General features: G+C 33.4%; 1 protein-coding gene across 1 annotated transcript in view; it reads left to right on the top strand.

Moving 5' to 3' along the window:
- Positions 1-869: 869 nt before the first annotated feature.
- The window catches only part of LOC145268596 (uncharacterized), a 33,666-nt gene continuing 16,504 nt past the window's right edge, over positions 870-18,031 (top strand). Inside the window, exon 1 of the mRNA XM_080124044.1 lies at positions 870-961. Within this exon, the coding sequence (XP_079980170.1) occupies positions 870-961 (92 nt within the window). The remainder of the gene's footprint in view (positions 962-18,031) is intronic.

The following is an 18,031-nucleotide window of genomic DNA, read 5'->3' on the forward strand; positions in this document are numbered from 1 at the left end:
TAAATTTTTATTGAAAACAGAAGAGAACCAACCAACCAAAACTCCCCCAACACACACTCTCTCTCTCTCTCACACACACGCACGCACACACACACACACACACACACACACACACACACACACACACACACACACACACACACACACACACACACACACTCTCTTTCTCTCTCTCTCTTCTTGTCAATGAACTAGAAGCTTAATTGTAAATATAACTTATACTTTGAAATTCGTCTCTGTGTTGATTTGGAGCATAGCGATAAAACAATTGTCAGTGGGCATATATTATATAAATTATATATACATTCAGCAACGCAATGTCTGGAGAATATGGTGTGGGTGTCATTGCTTCAACTCTATCAAATTCTTCCATATTTCTGTTGGTCTTTATTAAATGCCAAATTCAAACATAAACTGATGCATTGATCGGAATTAGTGCAGTCAGATGGAGCAACAGTTGGAGAATAGGGTGGGTGCGGCAGAACTTCCACTGGCCAAGTCTAGGATCAATGTATATGAATAAAAATTTAATAAAACCCGTAAGATCACGTTCTCACGTGCACTCTTTTTTTTTTTTTTTCTTAATCTCTGTACACGCACGACATACCATCGTTCGTTTAAATATCTCAAGGGTTGTTTGTTGCGAGGGACATTCGGTGCGCTTTCAGAATCGAGCTATTTAGAATATTCTTTTATTCGAGAAATGAAATCAACAAAGCAAAACAAAATAAACTAAATAAATTTGCTCACGAATATATAAAATAAATCTACGTGAATCTCGTTTGCTGAAAAGGGCGCCAAGACAAATGCTTCAATCAGTAAAACAATCGGTACACTGCGAGAAATGATAGAAAATAAAGTTCTACAAGATGGCGTCTTTTGTAAACCAACGGGATGCGTGTCTGCGCATGCGTGAGTACACAGTGACCTCTCGCGGCAAAGAAATGCAAGTTCGATTGTGGTACGCGAAATTCGGAGCCTTTTTTTTTTTTTTTAAATCTATTATTTATTTTATTTATTCGATGGGGAAGACAGCGTATAATTTTGGAGTAATGTATTTGAAAAGATCAGAATTAATTTTCGTTTTTTTTTTTTTCGTTTTTTTTTTTTTTAGATATATTTTCTGTTCTTTGAAGATCGCGTAGTCTTTAAAAAAGACCAAGGGAGACAACTCTGATGAACAATCGGCGATTTAGTATTTTAACCTTCTCAGCATTCAGTACAGATTATGAACATACGTATCCGCCCAAACCAACACGCATGCAAAAAACATGCACACACATGCACACTCTACATTGGCTAAGTACATGCGTAAGTACGCACTCGCATGGTGTTGCGTGTTGGAGGGCTGCCGCTAATTTTTGTAATCATCTATACCGGGTTCAATTCCAGACGGATCCATCGTGATCATTTACGTTCTTATATATATATATATATATATATATATATATATATATATATATATATATATATATATATATATATATATATGTATATATATATATATATATATATATATATATATATATTATAATGGAATAATCACTTATCAAGGCACGGATGCCACTCGAGGATAAGATGTGTACGGTAGTCATTGCGAGAGTAGCATAGTAATCGTTTGTGGTGGAAATTTAGCATAATTAGATTATTTAAGAGGACAGTTTAATAAGAACTTGATTACGTTGGATTTGAAGATGACAGTATTGCAGTCAGCTGGAAAGCAGACCAGCGGAACAGAGTTCCACAGGCGGGCATTTCTAGGAAAAAAAAAGCTTTGTTTATGGAGTTCACATTTGGGTTTAGGCACATAGAGAGTGGGGGGGGGGAATTATTGGTAGTTATTTTGCTAGTTGTTTTTTTTTGTGAAAAATTTCGAGGAAGAGCCATAGATTGGATCTCAGTCGGGCACTTCTGTCGAAAATAACGATAGAACAGAAACAAGCTCACACCGTCTCTTCTGTGGAAAAGGGGTGGCAAAGAAGAGAAAAGGGCATCCCGTACTAAGTGACGAAGTCTGTGTTGAACTCTGCCAAGGCAGGATAGGGTGTTCCGAGCAGCTCCTGTCCAGATGTAGCAACAGTACTCCATTTTAGAACTTGCCTGGCTCTTAGAGGATTCCACCGGCAATGAGGTATTTACTATAGCTGTAGAATGATCATTTTTCATTTTTCCAGCGACGGATTTGATGTACGTGCTTCATTTCAGATTAGGATTGGAAGTCAGGCCAAAAAGTTTGTCTAAACATAAAGTATTGTCAATACGAGAGCCGTTCATTTCTAATGGGGCAAGATGTGGGTAAGAGCATTGATGGTGAAAAGAGAGAAGCTTGGTTTTGTCGTTGGGAAATATATAAAATCGCAATTCCTCCCACTAAAAAATGTAAGACCACGTACTGTGATGAGCTGTGAAACAGCGAAACAGTACTGTATGTGGATGACTATAATGCTCCTCATCTTGAGTTGAGCATATTGAAAAGTGATACACGAATTACCATTAGTGTATGAAGCGATGCTCTTTGTGTAAACAAATTGAGTTTAGGTACTTTGGAAAATGTCAAAGCAGTGTTAATTCAATGCCCGCATAGCAGCAACCGAATACCGCAACAGTTGGAAGCTCAGACTGTCATATAGGTCGGGTTTCAATCCTGGCTTGAGGTACTTCCTTGTCTAGCCGCACTGATGAGCTGTGAAACAGCGAAACAGTACTGTTTACTATATATATATATATATATATATATATATATATATATATATGATTGCAACGTCTTGTCAGACGAGTGCCACTCCCTCAGACACTGAAAAACCATGAGCCTGAAAATGACTTATTTATTCCTGCCGGCGAATTCACACGCTCAAGCAGACATGATACTGAAGACGGTCATTTGTATACGTACATATATATACATACGCGCATACATACATATATACACATACGTACACATACACACAGATCTACAAACATCCACACATATATACATACATACACAATACATAATACACATACATATATACATATACATACACACATGCATACATACACATTCATACACATATATACACACACAAATACACATATACATGCACATACACATACAAATACGTACACATCTATGCACATATACATATACACAAATACATTTATCTACATATACATGCACATACATACAGTTCTAGTCAAAATCATAAGACCACTTAAGAAAGTAAGCGTTTACGCATATTATCGAATTTTTAATCAAACAAATGGTTGAAACCATTGCCAAAAGGGAAAATATGATGAAAAAAAGTGAAATCTGCTTCATTCGAAACCTTAACCCTGATCTAATAATTATTTAAAAAAAAAACAAACAAACATTTTCACCTGATCAAAATGATAAGACAACTTTAATAAAATCGGCTAGTTTTCAAAAAATGAATACGAAAAGCTTTCTATGTTACTAAAAGCAACTTGTTAGTGGATAAAAAAACATCTTACTAAATTATAAATGGCAAAAGGGAAACCATTATCAGAGTTTAAGAGAGGAAGGATCTTTGAGCTTAATAGGAGTGTACTCTCCCATAGATCCATTGCAAACGAAGTTAATCGTAGCAAAACGGTCATCACAATTTTTTAAAGAAATCCAGATCAATATGGGCACAAAAAGAGTCCAGGTCGACCAAAAATAAATAAATAAATAAAAATAACCCCATCACTGGATCGCCGTATCAGAAGATGTTTAAAAAAAAAACTCCAGTATGAGCTCAAGTCGATTGAAAAGCCAAACAGCAGCAGAATATAGTCCTAAAACCATCAGAAGGCATCTGAAAATGAAGGGTTTCAATCATTTAATGCGACTGCAGAAACCACGTCTTCTTGAACAGCACAAAACTAACCGACTTAATTATGCCGCCATGCTATATGTATATATAGTTACCATATACAGTACTATATATATATATATATATATATATATGTATGTATACAATTTAAAAATATAAAATTAAATAATGATAAAGAGGTGAGTCCAACTGCTTGATACCTTAAATTGGATTATTAATATATTCATATACAAGCAGTATCCGCTAACCTGCGGTACCCGGTGAAAACGTGTTTCCCTCTAGTAAAAAAAAATAAAGTGTTTTTGTTGTTGTTGCTGCTGTTGCTGCCCACCACCCGAACCACCTCATGTTATGAACGGCTTTCGGAATAGACACTCCCATTCCTCATGGCAAGAACGGCTATCGGAATGTCAAGAACAGGTGGAGAGATGAGGTGTAGTAAGGGTATTGAGCAACCACCTGCCGTAAAAAAAAATATTAAAAATAGCAGTAATTGGAAAAAGAAAAAATATATAGACCCAGTAGGTAGCCCGGGTGGAGAGAGGTGAAAATAAAAAAGAAGTAAAAGTCATCTATTTAGCAGTTAAAGCTGTGGTAATGTTGACTGGTAACTTGCCGGCCTCTGCGACTAAAAATAGTTTATAAAGAAACAGAAATTTATTTAAGAACGAAAACATGGAATCCTATCCTAAGGAAATGAAACGAAACTTCTTCCGTGTATTTATCATTTATTATTGTATTCATTAATTACTGCAATACTTGGTTTCAATTATGTCACGTATCACCGTAAGAAAAAAAGAACCAAACTAAAAACTAACTAAATAAAAACAAATCCTCAAAAAAAAAAAAAAGAAAAGAAAACGCCCCGAAAATAAATGAAGGTTTTTCGTTTCATTTCGATAATAAAAGAACAAATTAAAATGAAGAAAATAAATTTAAAAAAAGCAAATAAAACTGTTTGAACTCGATAATAGAAAAACTGAGAAAAATGGAGGAAAAACACGAAACATTATACGTATTTATTACAAAAAAGAGCATGGAAAAATTAAAAAAAAAGGGATGAAAACAGAGGAAAAAAAAGAAGTGAAACTAAAAAATCATATAAATAACGTTAAACCCCTAGGTTACGACGCGGACTCGGCACCCATTGCTCCACGTAGACGTCATCGAAATAGCCTCTTGTTTTTGTCTATTTCAACCAATACCGATAGACGCGCACGCTTGGTTGCCGAAAGGAACGGTTATTTTTTGCGAACCTCGCTGAATCTATTGTTTTCAATAATAAAAATAATGAAACATGTTATAATACATTTATAAATAATGAATCTCCCCCCCACAAAAGAATCAAAAACTCTTTTAGTAAGAGATTCGTCGAACGTTTTTGTAATTGTCCCCCCTCTATATTCCACAATTGACATTTTTTTTATTGTTTAACGTTAAACTTATTGATTACAAACTTAATTTTAAGAAAAAAATATATTAATGAAAAAAAAACAAGCAAAAAAAAAAAACCAAAACAAAAACAAACAAACAATTTTCATGACTTTTATCGCGGGGGATCAGTTTTCAATTATAACGTTTGTAGCGTCTACCCTGGAACTAAAATTTGACAGGGACCTTTTGATGTGTCACCGTTTCCGGAGAGTTCCCAAAAAGAGGACAAAAAACACGTGGCGCCAAATTTGAGGTTTTTTTTTTACACAGGCATCACCACATTATCAAGGCCAAGAGGCCACTCAAGGATAAGGGTTAAAGAGTGTACAGTAGAAATTGGACAATATAGTAATCATTAGTAATGAAAATTTGGTAAATTTGATAACTTATATGGATCGGCTCATCAAGAACTTATTTACGTTAGACTTGAACACAACCATATTGCAGTCAGTTTGCGTCTTTTTGCACGCGCTCTTACTACATCAAAAACTCTACGGGAGAGTAGATAGTTCTCCCAAATGGAACAAAAATAATTCTCCTTATCTCTCCGCTCCACGTTCTACATACACTGCCTTCACCAAAGAGAAATTTAATTTTTCACTTTTTCTCTTCAAATTTAACACAAAAAACATTTACCCAGTCAAGAAGGATTTCTTCGTTTCACTCTACCCGACCAATGGACACGAAAAAATGGCAAAATGAATTTAGACTTTCCTTTTTTTTATGCCAAGTCTATTTTTATTTATTTTTCTAAAAATTATTTTAAGGGAGCTGTCCGACAGGCAACTAAATCCCACCCCCCACACAGTAGAGATCCCTAGATGTAAAAGATCTTTCTACTCCAGTAGTTTCTTCCCCAGAACCGCTAGACTCTGGAATTCCATTCCAGGATCCTGCTTCCCTAACTCTACTGACATGCAGAAGTTCAAGTGCAACGTGAACCGACATCTTGCTGCCCAAATTCCTACATAGTGCCCCAGTAGTTGCTGACCCTGATAGTAGCCCCCTATACCTGAGTGTAAAAAAAGAAGAACAATCTTGTCACATTATATTTCTCGGTGACGGTCAAAAAGTACGTGTTCAGTTTAGTAGAACGTTATAATTGTAAACTGATCCCCCATGATAATAGTCATTAAAAAAATTCATCTGAAAGGTAAGTCTGTAATCGGCGAGACAAACTTGAACAAAGTCTAAATTGTGTAAATTAAAGGTGGGGGTCAATTTCCTAGATGTACGCCAGAGATTCGTTCATATTTTTCATCTCATAAGTTTTGACAATCGATTCAACAATATTTTTATTAAATCAAATGAATAAAGGAAGAAAGTTTGGACGATTTTCTTTATGCAGAAGACAAATGTACTGTTAAAAAATAAATACAATATAGTTGCCGCAGCTTTAAACTAAATTATAAATACTTCATATAAAATGCGTGGCGATTGCGCTGCCATCTCGGTTTAGGGCTGATGTGTTCGTTTTTTTTTTTTTTTTGTACGATCCGGAATAATAGAATTTCAGGGTGGTAGCCAATGAGAATAAGCGGAATGTTACTGTGGAGAAATCATTATTTTCGAATACTGAAGTGTAATGGTAGTTAATAAGAGTGTCAGGTTAATATAATTGTAATGGTTATATATTGACTTGACTGGGAGAGTGGGAGAACTTATTAGGTAAAGGGGAAAATGCGAACTACTTCGGTTGTAATAATGATGCCGCTTCTAGGATGTAATATAGGATTTAATTATAACGAATATATGTGTGTAAAACGACGTAGCGTAGTTACATAAATGTTTAGAAACAATTAATTTGTATGTCGCATTTGTTAATGAAAATCTACGGCAAATTGGTGCAGAGGGGGATTTCTGCAATCAAGATATTATATATAGGATGTATAACAAATATATCTTGCTGTCTGAAAATGTTAAATTGTCCAACTAGTTATAAAACAATTGTAACGCATATGAAAATACCCCATATGATTTAGATTTTGGTGTCTTGGTTTTGCGAATATATATATATATATATATATATATATATATATATATATATATATATATATATATATATATATATAAATTTATGAAATATATATGGCGATTAAGCTACACTAGGACTCCTCATGCTTATGCGCGAATTCTGTAGTTGTTTATCGTTTGAGGAGTCCTAGAGTGGATGAAACGCCGAATATTCAGTGTAGCTTAATCGCCATATATATTTTATAAATTACTAACTAGCTCTACCTACGTATTGAGCACTTTTGAAGTAAATACTTAAAGTTTACGCATAAATCTATACTTTCGTATATTAATTTATGTGAGGAAATTAAGTAATTATATATATATATATATATATATATATATATATTAGTTTTGATCTAACTACTACATATTAGGTACAATATAATAATCAATAGAGAATTTGCTCTAAAATAATAAATACGTAATTTTCATGAATTAAAATATCATATTTAAGCGTATCTTACGACCGGGCAACTACTAAAATGAGTGAGCATTTTGGAATTCCAGGTGCTGTATGGGTTCTTCGCTTATTAGCTTCCAACGAGCCTTAATTTGTTAAATTCTAATCAATAGTCGCTGAGATTTGGAACTTATAAAATTGCCAAAAAGGATAGTATATCTATATTAGTGACCTGGCAAGGCACAGGTGAGACAATCAAGCAAAATAAAAAAAAAATTCCTAAGCAAAATTCATCCCAAAGCACAAAAGTAAAGTTGGCTTGCCATGACACTATATATATATATAAAAAAATGTACGCAAATTTGGGCATATTTTATTGTTTGAAAATATAGGCTGTTTTTTACCAATTGTCATAAAATTTATACTATCGAATAGTATTAAAACCTTTAAAAAGCCTGCAAATTTTCATCTAGTGTCCCATAGAACCAAAGATATGAGCATTTAAATATTCAATTTGACTAAGAGTATATATATATTAGCAAAAGTACCCGTCGTTGACTGGGTTCAAAAACAGCCTACAGAAAATGGACCCTGATTTATTAAAGTATGATAGGTTATGAAAAGGAAGGGTTGTAAAGAGATAACTTCGAATTTGGGGGTATCAAAACCAAAGCAAAATATGATGAAAGTAAAAATAAAATAGATAAACCCCATAATTTATTATAGCATACCTGTTTACACTGAAACACTTATCACAATATTCTGTGGATCCATATTAAAAAAAAAAAAAAAACTTTGTGACATATTTCCATTCTATGGAGGTCAGGCGCGAACGAACACTCCATAATTTTATTATACCATATTTCTTCAAACTGAAACAAACATACCCACTCCTGTGTCTCGATACATCTTCTATCATTATATGTGAGCAGTTTTCTATAATAGTCAACCATATAGGAGCCTATTCGTGACCAGTCACACACACACACACACACACACACACACACACACACACACACACACACACACACACACGTTCAGCTATAGATAGATAGATAAATAGATAGATAGATAGGCGATTCCATCTTTTAATACACGTGTGATGCGTGTGTGTAGTGGGGGGTGTAAAATACAGACGTGTGGGCGTGGCTGTAAGGCTAAGAATGATGTGGTGAGTTGTATGTTTTGGTTTCGATTATAGATTATGACACCCAAGTAATATATACAAGGCTTCGTTCAGTCTTGACAGACTATGGATACCCACTGTAAGAGTGCCTGCGCGTGAAATCTTTATGGCAAGAATTGCGCAATCGTCAACCGCAATTCTCCTGAGTTGACATTGTTACATACCAGTTGCAAGTGGAGGTTCAGGACGACTGGAAACAATGCCGAGATAAGCGGAAAGCACATACAGCGCCTAGAATTCCCAAATGGTCACCCATCTGGTACTAGCCAGACGTTGCTTAACTTCGGTGATCTGACGAGAACCGGTGTGTCAACGTGATTATGTCGTACACACACACACACACACACATATATATTAGTTTTGATCCCACTACTATATATTAGGTACAATATAATAATCAATACAGAATTTCTCTATAATAATAAATATGAAATCTTCATGAATTAAAATATCACATTTAAGCGTATCTTACGACCGGGCAACGCCGGGCGGGGTGCATAATAATAATAATAATAATAATAATAATAATAATAATAAGAAGAAGAAGAAGAAGAAGAAGAAAGGGGGAAAAAGTAAAAGTAAAAGAAAAAGAAAGGAATTAATAACAACCACAATAACAATAATAATAATAACAATAATAATAATAATAATAATAATAATAATAATAATAATGACAATAATAATAATAATAATAATAACAATAATAACAATAATAATAACAATAATAATAACACTAATAATAATAATAACAATGATAATAATAATAATAACACTAACAATAATAATAATAATAACAATAATAATCATAATAATAATAATAATAATAATAATAATAATAATAATAATATTAATAATAATAATAATAACAACAGCAACAGAATAAGAAGAAAACGAAGAATAACAACAACAAAAAGAAGAACAACAATAACAACAACAACAACAACAACAAAAACAACAACAATAACAATAAAAAGAAAACGAAGAAAAAAGAAGAAGAACAACAACAACAAGAAAAAAGAAAACGAAGAAATAGGCAAGACTATTAAGATCCAAAATATAAAGAGTCGGACTTGGAACGAATCAGGTGGGGGGGGGAGTAACGAACTTGATTCAAATAATAATTAAACAATGACGAAAAACAGAAAAAGAGGAAGCAAGGCACATAAAAAAATAAAAATCAAGATAATGAGTTAGATTGCACACCCTCTCCCTGTCCACGAACTCTCTTTCTTCCCCAAATGGTGAAACTCGATAAACGAATCTCAAAAAAATAACGTCTAAATAATAAAAAAAAAAAAAAAAAAAAAAAAAACCAACAACAAAATGGCGTCCGTTTGGCGGGAACGCCATCTTGTCAATGGTGACCATTGATGACAATGGCGCCAACTCGTCAGAAATGCAAATCGGGGAACGTCTCGGATTGTCTCCAATTCGCTGTACGTAAACAGCAATGCACGCACTAAAGATTTTCTTAACACTTTACCAACGAAAAGTGGCGTTCCTGGCTCTCAGAAAATTGCTGCCCCCACCCACGATTGGAACGTATGTTTGCGTGTGTGTATGTGTGTGTGTATGGGGGGGGATAAACTTGAACCATTAGGAAAGGAATCGGTATTTGATTCATTTATTGCGGACTATTATCCTCATCTTTCTTAGATATTGTTTCACATTTCGGCCAACTATTCCTCTGGCCTCCGTCAGGTGGTCACCGCGACGGGATAGGAACTCTGAATCTCCTAACTGCATTCTCAGCAATTACTGCCTTCCATAGTTATTGTCGTCTCAGGCCAGAGGAATAGTTGACCGAAACGTCGTGAAACAACAACTAAAAAGATTAGGGCAATAGTCCGCAATAAATCAATGAATTATAAGATAAAATTAAAAGCCAAGAACAATGCGAGATTTTTTTTTTATATAGAGTAAAATTAAATGCAAACAAAAGAAATAAATTTCTTTTTTTTGTTGTTTGTTTTTTCTTTTTCACACAAATTTTAACTCTAAACAACAGTAATTTTTTTTTCTGTTGTATTCAATGGTGTTGTAAATACAACAGAAAAAAAATTACTGTTGTTTAGAGTTAAAATTTGTGTGAAAAAGAAAAAACAAACAACAAAAAAAAGAAATTTATTTCTTTTGTTTGCATTTAATTTTACTCTATATAAAAAAAAAATCTCGCATTGTTCTTGGCTTTTAATTTTATCTTATAATTTTCTTCAACAATGCTTCAAGCAAACTACAACCTACTTAAATAAATGAATAAATAATACTCTACTCAATAATGAATTCTAATTAATTAAATCATATAAATCTTCTATTGTTTAAATAATTTAACTTTGCTCGGCCTATTTAAAATAAATATAAGCATTCGAATTTCTTCAGGTGTCTTTGTTTTTAATTAAAAAAGAGTTTGTTTTATTAAATAATTTATTGATTTATTTATTGCGGACTATTATTCCTATCTTTTACTTTTTTTTTTTTTTTCAAGATGGTCATCACTTATCAAGACCCGGAAGCCACTCAGGAATAAGGGTTATTGTAAGTAAAGTACGTTAGTGTGGAGATTTAATAAAGTGTCTACTTAGGAGGGCGGCTCATCAGGAACTTGTTTACGTTGGACTTGAAGACATCCAGGTTGTAGTCAGGTGGGAAGCAGGCAGACGGAACAGAGTTCCACAGGCGTGCAGTTCTAAGAAAGAAGCTTTGTTCATGGAATCTACGTTTTGATTTAGGCTTAGATAAAGAGTGGGGAAAGTTTTTGACAGTGGATTCAGCTAGACGGGTGTTTTTCGTAAAAGATTGGCGAGGGGGGGGACCAGAGATTGGAGTTCAGACGAGCACCTGCCAATGAAATAACGATACTTATTGTTTCAAGTCGTTTCGGTCAATTATTCCTCTGGCCTTCGTCGGGGGGAGGGGGGTACCGCAACCGGGATAGAATCTCCTGACTGCAGTCTCAGCAATTACTGCCTTCCATAGTTGTTGTCGCCTCCGGCCAGAGGAATAGTTGGCCGAAACGTCGTGAGACCACAACTAAGAAAGATGAGGATAATAGTCTGCAATAAATAAATAAAATAATAAATAAATAAATTAATAAATAATACTCATCTCAATAACGAATTCTAATTAATTAAATAATATGAATCGGTATTGTTATTCTTTAAAATAAACACACTTCAGGTAAAAACATTATTCTGTACTTACGAGGTGCTCACAATAAGTTTCCAGACCTTTATCGTATGGGCACTTTTATTGATAGTACACACATGAAACTTTAGTCCAATTTGAAGTAATCTCCTCCGGCTGCAATGTACTTGTTGTACCGTTCCAAACGTCTGGAAGACCCTATGGAAATCCATTTGTGCGAGCGGGTCAATGACCTCCCCCCTCACAACCTTTTTCATCTGCTCAATTGTCTCATAACGGCAGCCTCTGAGGTTTTCCTTGAGCTTAGGGAATAACCAAAATTCACAGGGAGAAAGGTTTGGACTATAAAGAGGGTAAGGAACTGTCTTGATGCTCATCTTGGTCAAATAGTCGTTAACAAGGGTTGAGCACCCTTGAGACAAACTTTGTGCAAATCTTCCGCATCTTCAATTACTCGTGAATAATTGTGTGTACAGTTCCCACACTGACATCAAACTGTGCATTTATTGTGTCTATAGACACACGACCGTTCTTATCCATGAAATTATTTATTTGGCCAATCAACTCTGGTGTTCTAACTTCCTTACTCCTCCCAAACCTCTCATCATCCTTTACAGACCTTCCTTGAATCTCTTATACCACTCAAACACTGATGCTTGATTAATGTCAGATGGTCCATAAGCAGTCTAAAGCATTCCATACGTTTCTGTGGCATTTCTTCCGAGTTTAAAACAGAATTTTATTGCATATCGTTCTTCTAAAGTGTCCTAACGTCCAGATTGCATTTTTGGATTTCATTAGAAGTGACAATCAAACTTTAGTAGGATGTATTCCAATTCCTGCTGTAGTTGTTCATTTAAACCTGAAATCATAAAAATTGGGCACTCATCTCGCATAGCAATGGCATAGAGAATGCTCAAGAGTCTACGACAATTTTAAATGCCTGTACAAAAAAGTCTAAAAACTTATTGAAGGCATCTCTTACGTGTTATTCTGGAATTATAATAAATTTTAAAAATTACGAAAATATGATCCAGTTGAAAAATATTGACAAATCAAAACAGAATTTATCGAATCATCTAGTTTATCGTATGTTTTAATTAGTGACGAACGATTCCGATACAATTACCGATTCCGATTCTGATTCTTTATAAATCTCTAATTATTTAACTCGTGAAAGAGCATGGTTCAATAAATACCTCACTTCTTGCACAAAATGCCGCATCTACGAATGCTGTATTCCGAGGACCCTACTGTATGAGGAAGAAACTTGGACCATGTATGCTCGTCACGAGAAAAGACTGAACGTCTACCATCTCCGATGCTTGCGACATATCATGGGCATCAGTTGGTGAGATAGAATCACCAACGAAGAGGTGCTAAGACGTGCCGGCAGCCGCTCATTGTTCCAGACACTCAAGATACGACGATCGCGCTGGCTTGGACACCTACGCAGAATGCCCGATGGCCGTCTCCCTAAGTATATCCTCTACAGCGAACTGGCAAATGGATCAAGAAGCCGCGGTCGCCCGGTACTGCGCCTTAAAGATTTGGCCAAACGGGATCTGATCGCTCTTGGCATCGATGTGAATGTGTGGGAGGAGCTAGTCGAAGATAGACCAGCATGGAGGCATGCCTTGAGTAAGGGTGGCGAAGGACTTGAGAATCTTTGGTTCGAGAGGCTGGCGCAGAGAAGACAAAACTAGTGACTACGTTTACTGTCGCTTGCATTAATCTTTCGTAGATTGCTTGCCATCATAATTATTTAACTATAAGATTGTTATTTCCCCTTGATTTTCGTAAAAACTTTACTTGTATTTTAAAATCAATAGATATTTATTATTTTATCAATATTATCAGCAATGGAAGGTTTTACTTTAATAAAAAGAAAGACAATTAAAAATATCGTTTTGGTATCGGAAAATAGGCATCAATTTTTCCGATTCCAATACCCCCAAATCTTCCGATTTTTCCGATTCCCGATTCTGATTCTGATTAATCGTCCCTACACTAGTTATAATGTAGAAGAGTTGTGCGACTAATTCAGTTTGACAAACTGACTTGTCTTCTTATATATTTTTCTATTTTTAAAAAATGTTTTGAATCTTTTGAAATGAGGCTTTATATTTTGAGTATTCTTTTTTGTTGTTTTTACGGGACCAGTGGCGCAGTGGATAGAAGGCGTTGACTTTGTATTGTTTCAGGTGAGTATTGTCTTAAGATAGCGGTTTCAATCCTACTCAAAGCAGGCCAGAGGATTAGTTTGCGAAAACGTGGTAACACAACGGTGCACGAAAACTCGTCCGTGGAAAATTCGTACATGGAAAACTCATCTAAAGAAAACTCGTCCATTCTGCTAGGTAGGAAAACTCGTCCATTATTGAATAAATATCAATTGAAATCACATTATACGGCCGTTCTTAGAGGAGATATTGTCTTTTTTAAAAGAGAGTATACACCCAGACTGTTTTTTTTAAATATTTTTTACTTGTTTACTGTTGTTTTAAAAAAAGATAAAATCGATTTTTCTGAGTGTTCGTTTTCTTCAGTGGTTTAACTTATTTTAAAACGTTCATTAAATAATAAAAAAAAACAAGTAGTGTCGAGTGTTACGTGAAAAAATAAAAAAATGTCCGACATGAGAGGATCGCATCTTGGGAGTCTCGATGATAGCCCAAAATAGAAAATTAAATAAAATACTGAGTGGTATATAGTATTAAAAAGATCCCCCCTTCCGAATGAAAATAAATTATATATATAAATAAATAAAAAAAAAATATATATATATATATGTATATATATATATATATATATATATATATATATATATATATATATATAGATTATATGTAATATACTGAGTTAGTGTAATTCAGTAAGTTTTCATATACCAATGAGTTTTAAGCCAAACAGATTTGACTTAAGGAGTAAGCTACAAAATTATCATATTTCATAATTGAGCACTTATATATTGTGGAAGCAAAATCAAGACTTTAAACAAGGTGTTGATGGCAACAAAAAGTGTATTTCATTTTACGTTACAATTGTTTTCATGTCCAGTCGAACAATTTCAAACATTATGTCGTTTGAAAATTTTCCAAAAACCAGCATTTCTTCAGGCTTTATGAATAAACACACTTTTGACAATAGAGCATTTTTGAAGAGAAAGAAAAAAAGAAAAATTCCCTTAACAGGAAAAGCATGTGAGAAACATTTACCTTTGCTGTAGTTACGGAAAAGCCCATTTAAATATTAATATATCGCCTAATTTTCGTATCTTTATTTAAGAACAGAGTCATGAGAAGTTTTCACAGAAAACCCTAAGCCATTAAATTTTTTTAAATATATCCCATTCGTCGAGTTCCTAAATTAGGTCTCATTGTTTCATTATTTCCGAATAATTAATTTTTTTATGAAAAGAGTTTTTTAATTTTTATTTCTATATTTATAAATATGGCCGTAACAACCTTGCGATAACGTTACGGTTAATTTTAGTTTCCTATAGGTGGCAAGTAATGTTTACAGATTATCGTTATTGTAGTACTTAGATTTAAGACCATTTTAGGTTTAAAGTTTAATTGAATATGAGAATAAATAAAAAGGCTGTATTGTATATATAAATCCTTGTACAATATTTCGAGTGAGGTTTTCTAATCTATTTATTATTATTTAATGTTTTAAAATTTATTGCCATTCTACTTGAATGTTTTCATATAGTTTCTAAAGACAATTATGGAGGGAGATAATCCAATTATGTTGTCAATTGCTACTAGTTAATTCTGTTGGAAACTGGGTCGATTTTTATTTCTTATAATAGCTAAAGGGAGATAATTCAGGCCGTTTAATGCTTTCGGTTCATTCAATAACGATAATCTGTAAACATTACTTGCCACTAATACGAAACTAAAATTAACCGTAACGTTATTGCTATGGTTTCAAATGATCTGAAATAAAAGCAAAGGGAGACTTGATTCCAAATATTTCTCGTATGTTATATCTCCCCTCTTTGGTTTTCATACATAAAGTAAATTTCACAATGTATGAGGATAACTTGATACTGGAGATATTCATAATCGTACCCTATTTCCAAAAGATGGGAGCTATAACATGAGAAATATTTGGAATCAAGTCTCCCCTCAGATCATTTAAAACAATGACAGCAAGTTTTAGAATTATAGCTTTTAGCTATCTACTCTACTATTATATATATATATATATATATATATATATATATATATATATATATATATATATATATATATATATATATACAGTCAGTTATAAAAATATATATGGCAATTAAGCTACACAGATTATTCCGCGTTTCATCCACGCTAGGATTCGTCAGGCTTATGCAAAGAGTTGTGCTTGTCTCGCGTTTTTATATACACACCTTCTATTGAGGTTTTAGTTAGCCAATCAGATTCCTAGTTTCCACCGCCCGTCTTCCTAATCAGCCAATGGGCAGGCACTTACAAGACAAAGGACAAGTTGACCTGCGGTTCACCCCTTCCTTTGTGTGTGTTTCTTTTTTAGCGAGAAGCGTAGATGTCTAATGATTTGACCTATTTTAAATCTAGGTGTAGTTAAATGCGTGTTTCTTACGTTAGATTATATATATATATATATATATATATATATATATATATATATATATATATATATATACGGTATATGAAAATTCGTAATTTTATTCCATATACACGCGCAGAAAGAATGGAAATGCTTTAAAGTTGTGGTTGTAAGACGAGTATATCTGTACGTGCCTAGTTTCTGTTACCGAATTTGCTTTTGTTTGTGCAATTTTTTCATTCTTCCTTTTTTTATTTTTTGTGCCAATTTACCCGAGTCATTTCTACCTATTTTTCTTTTTTTTCTTCTTTTTTTATTTTTTATTATTTTTCTTTTTTCTTTTTCTTTTTTCTTTTTCTTTTTTTTTCTTTTTTTTTCTTTTTTTTTGTGCCAATTTACCCGAGTCATTTCTACCTATTTTCTTTTTTTTTTTCTTTTTTTTTCTTTTTTTTTCTTTTTATTTTTCTTTTTTATTTTTCTTTTTTTTTTTATTTTTTTTCTTTTTTTTTCGTTTTTTTTTCTTTTTTTTTTTCGTTTTTTTTTCTTTTTTTTCTTCTTTTTTTTTCTTTTTTTTTTCTTTTTTCTTTTTTTTTCTTTTTTTTTTCTTCTTTTTTTTTCTTTTTTTTTTTCTTTTTTTTTTCTTTTTTTTTTCTTTTTTACCTCGATTTCGTTTTTGTATGATGGCAATCCTATTTTTTTATCTAAATTTCAGCTAGATATTCTGAAGATATTTATTTCTTCTTCTTCACCTTCTCCTCCTCCTCCTCCTCCTCCTCCTCCTACTACTACTACTACTACTACTTTTCATCTATTTCTACTACTACTACTACTTCTACTATTTCTATTTCTACTTTTATTACTTCTGTTACAATTGCTTCCGATACTACTACTACTACTACTACTACTACTACTACTACTTTCATTTCTACTACAACTATTAGTACTTCCTCCTCTATTATTACTACTACTATTAATTTCTTGTATTTCTTCTACTACTGCTGCTACTTCTGCTACAGTTCTTTTTATACTACTGCGTAATTTTTCTTATGCTACTGTAATGTTATGACCCTTTAGGCTGTGATCATAGCGTAGTATTTGTTAACTGTGGCAAGCGGGGTCAAGGATCAAAACATTATTATAATTGTTATTGTATTCTTGTTAATTGATTTGAGCGACGGATGGTCGCTGGATCAGTTATTATGATTAGAAGAATAAACAATTAAATTGCGAAAGAAATGATTGACGCGTGAATCGCAAAAAGAATGTGAAAATAGAAAATATATGTAAACATTATTTTGGGGTTTTGAATAAACAAATAACTAGGTGGATTAGATTGGTATTAGACACGTAATTAGGTGACGTAAGAGAACACGTGATGTAGTTAATTTCGGAGAGATTCAGAGAGTTGAGAATTGACCACCAGAGTAGACAGACGTCTAGACCAGGGTGGACAGACAGCTAGGA

This window comes from Euprymna scolopes, chromosome 44, assembly GCF_053919585.1.
Source record: "Euprymna scolopes isolate OS-2025 chromosome 44, ASM5391958v1, whole genome shotgun sequence".
Classification (NCBI taxonomy): domain Eukaryota; kingdom Metazoa; phylum Mollusca; class Cephalopoda; order Sepiida; family Sepiolidae; genus Euprymna; species Euprymna scolopes.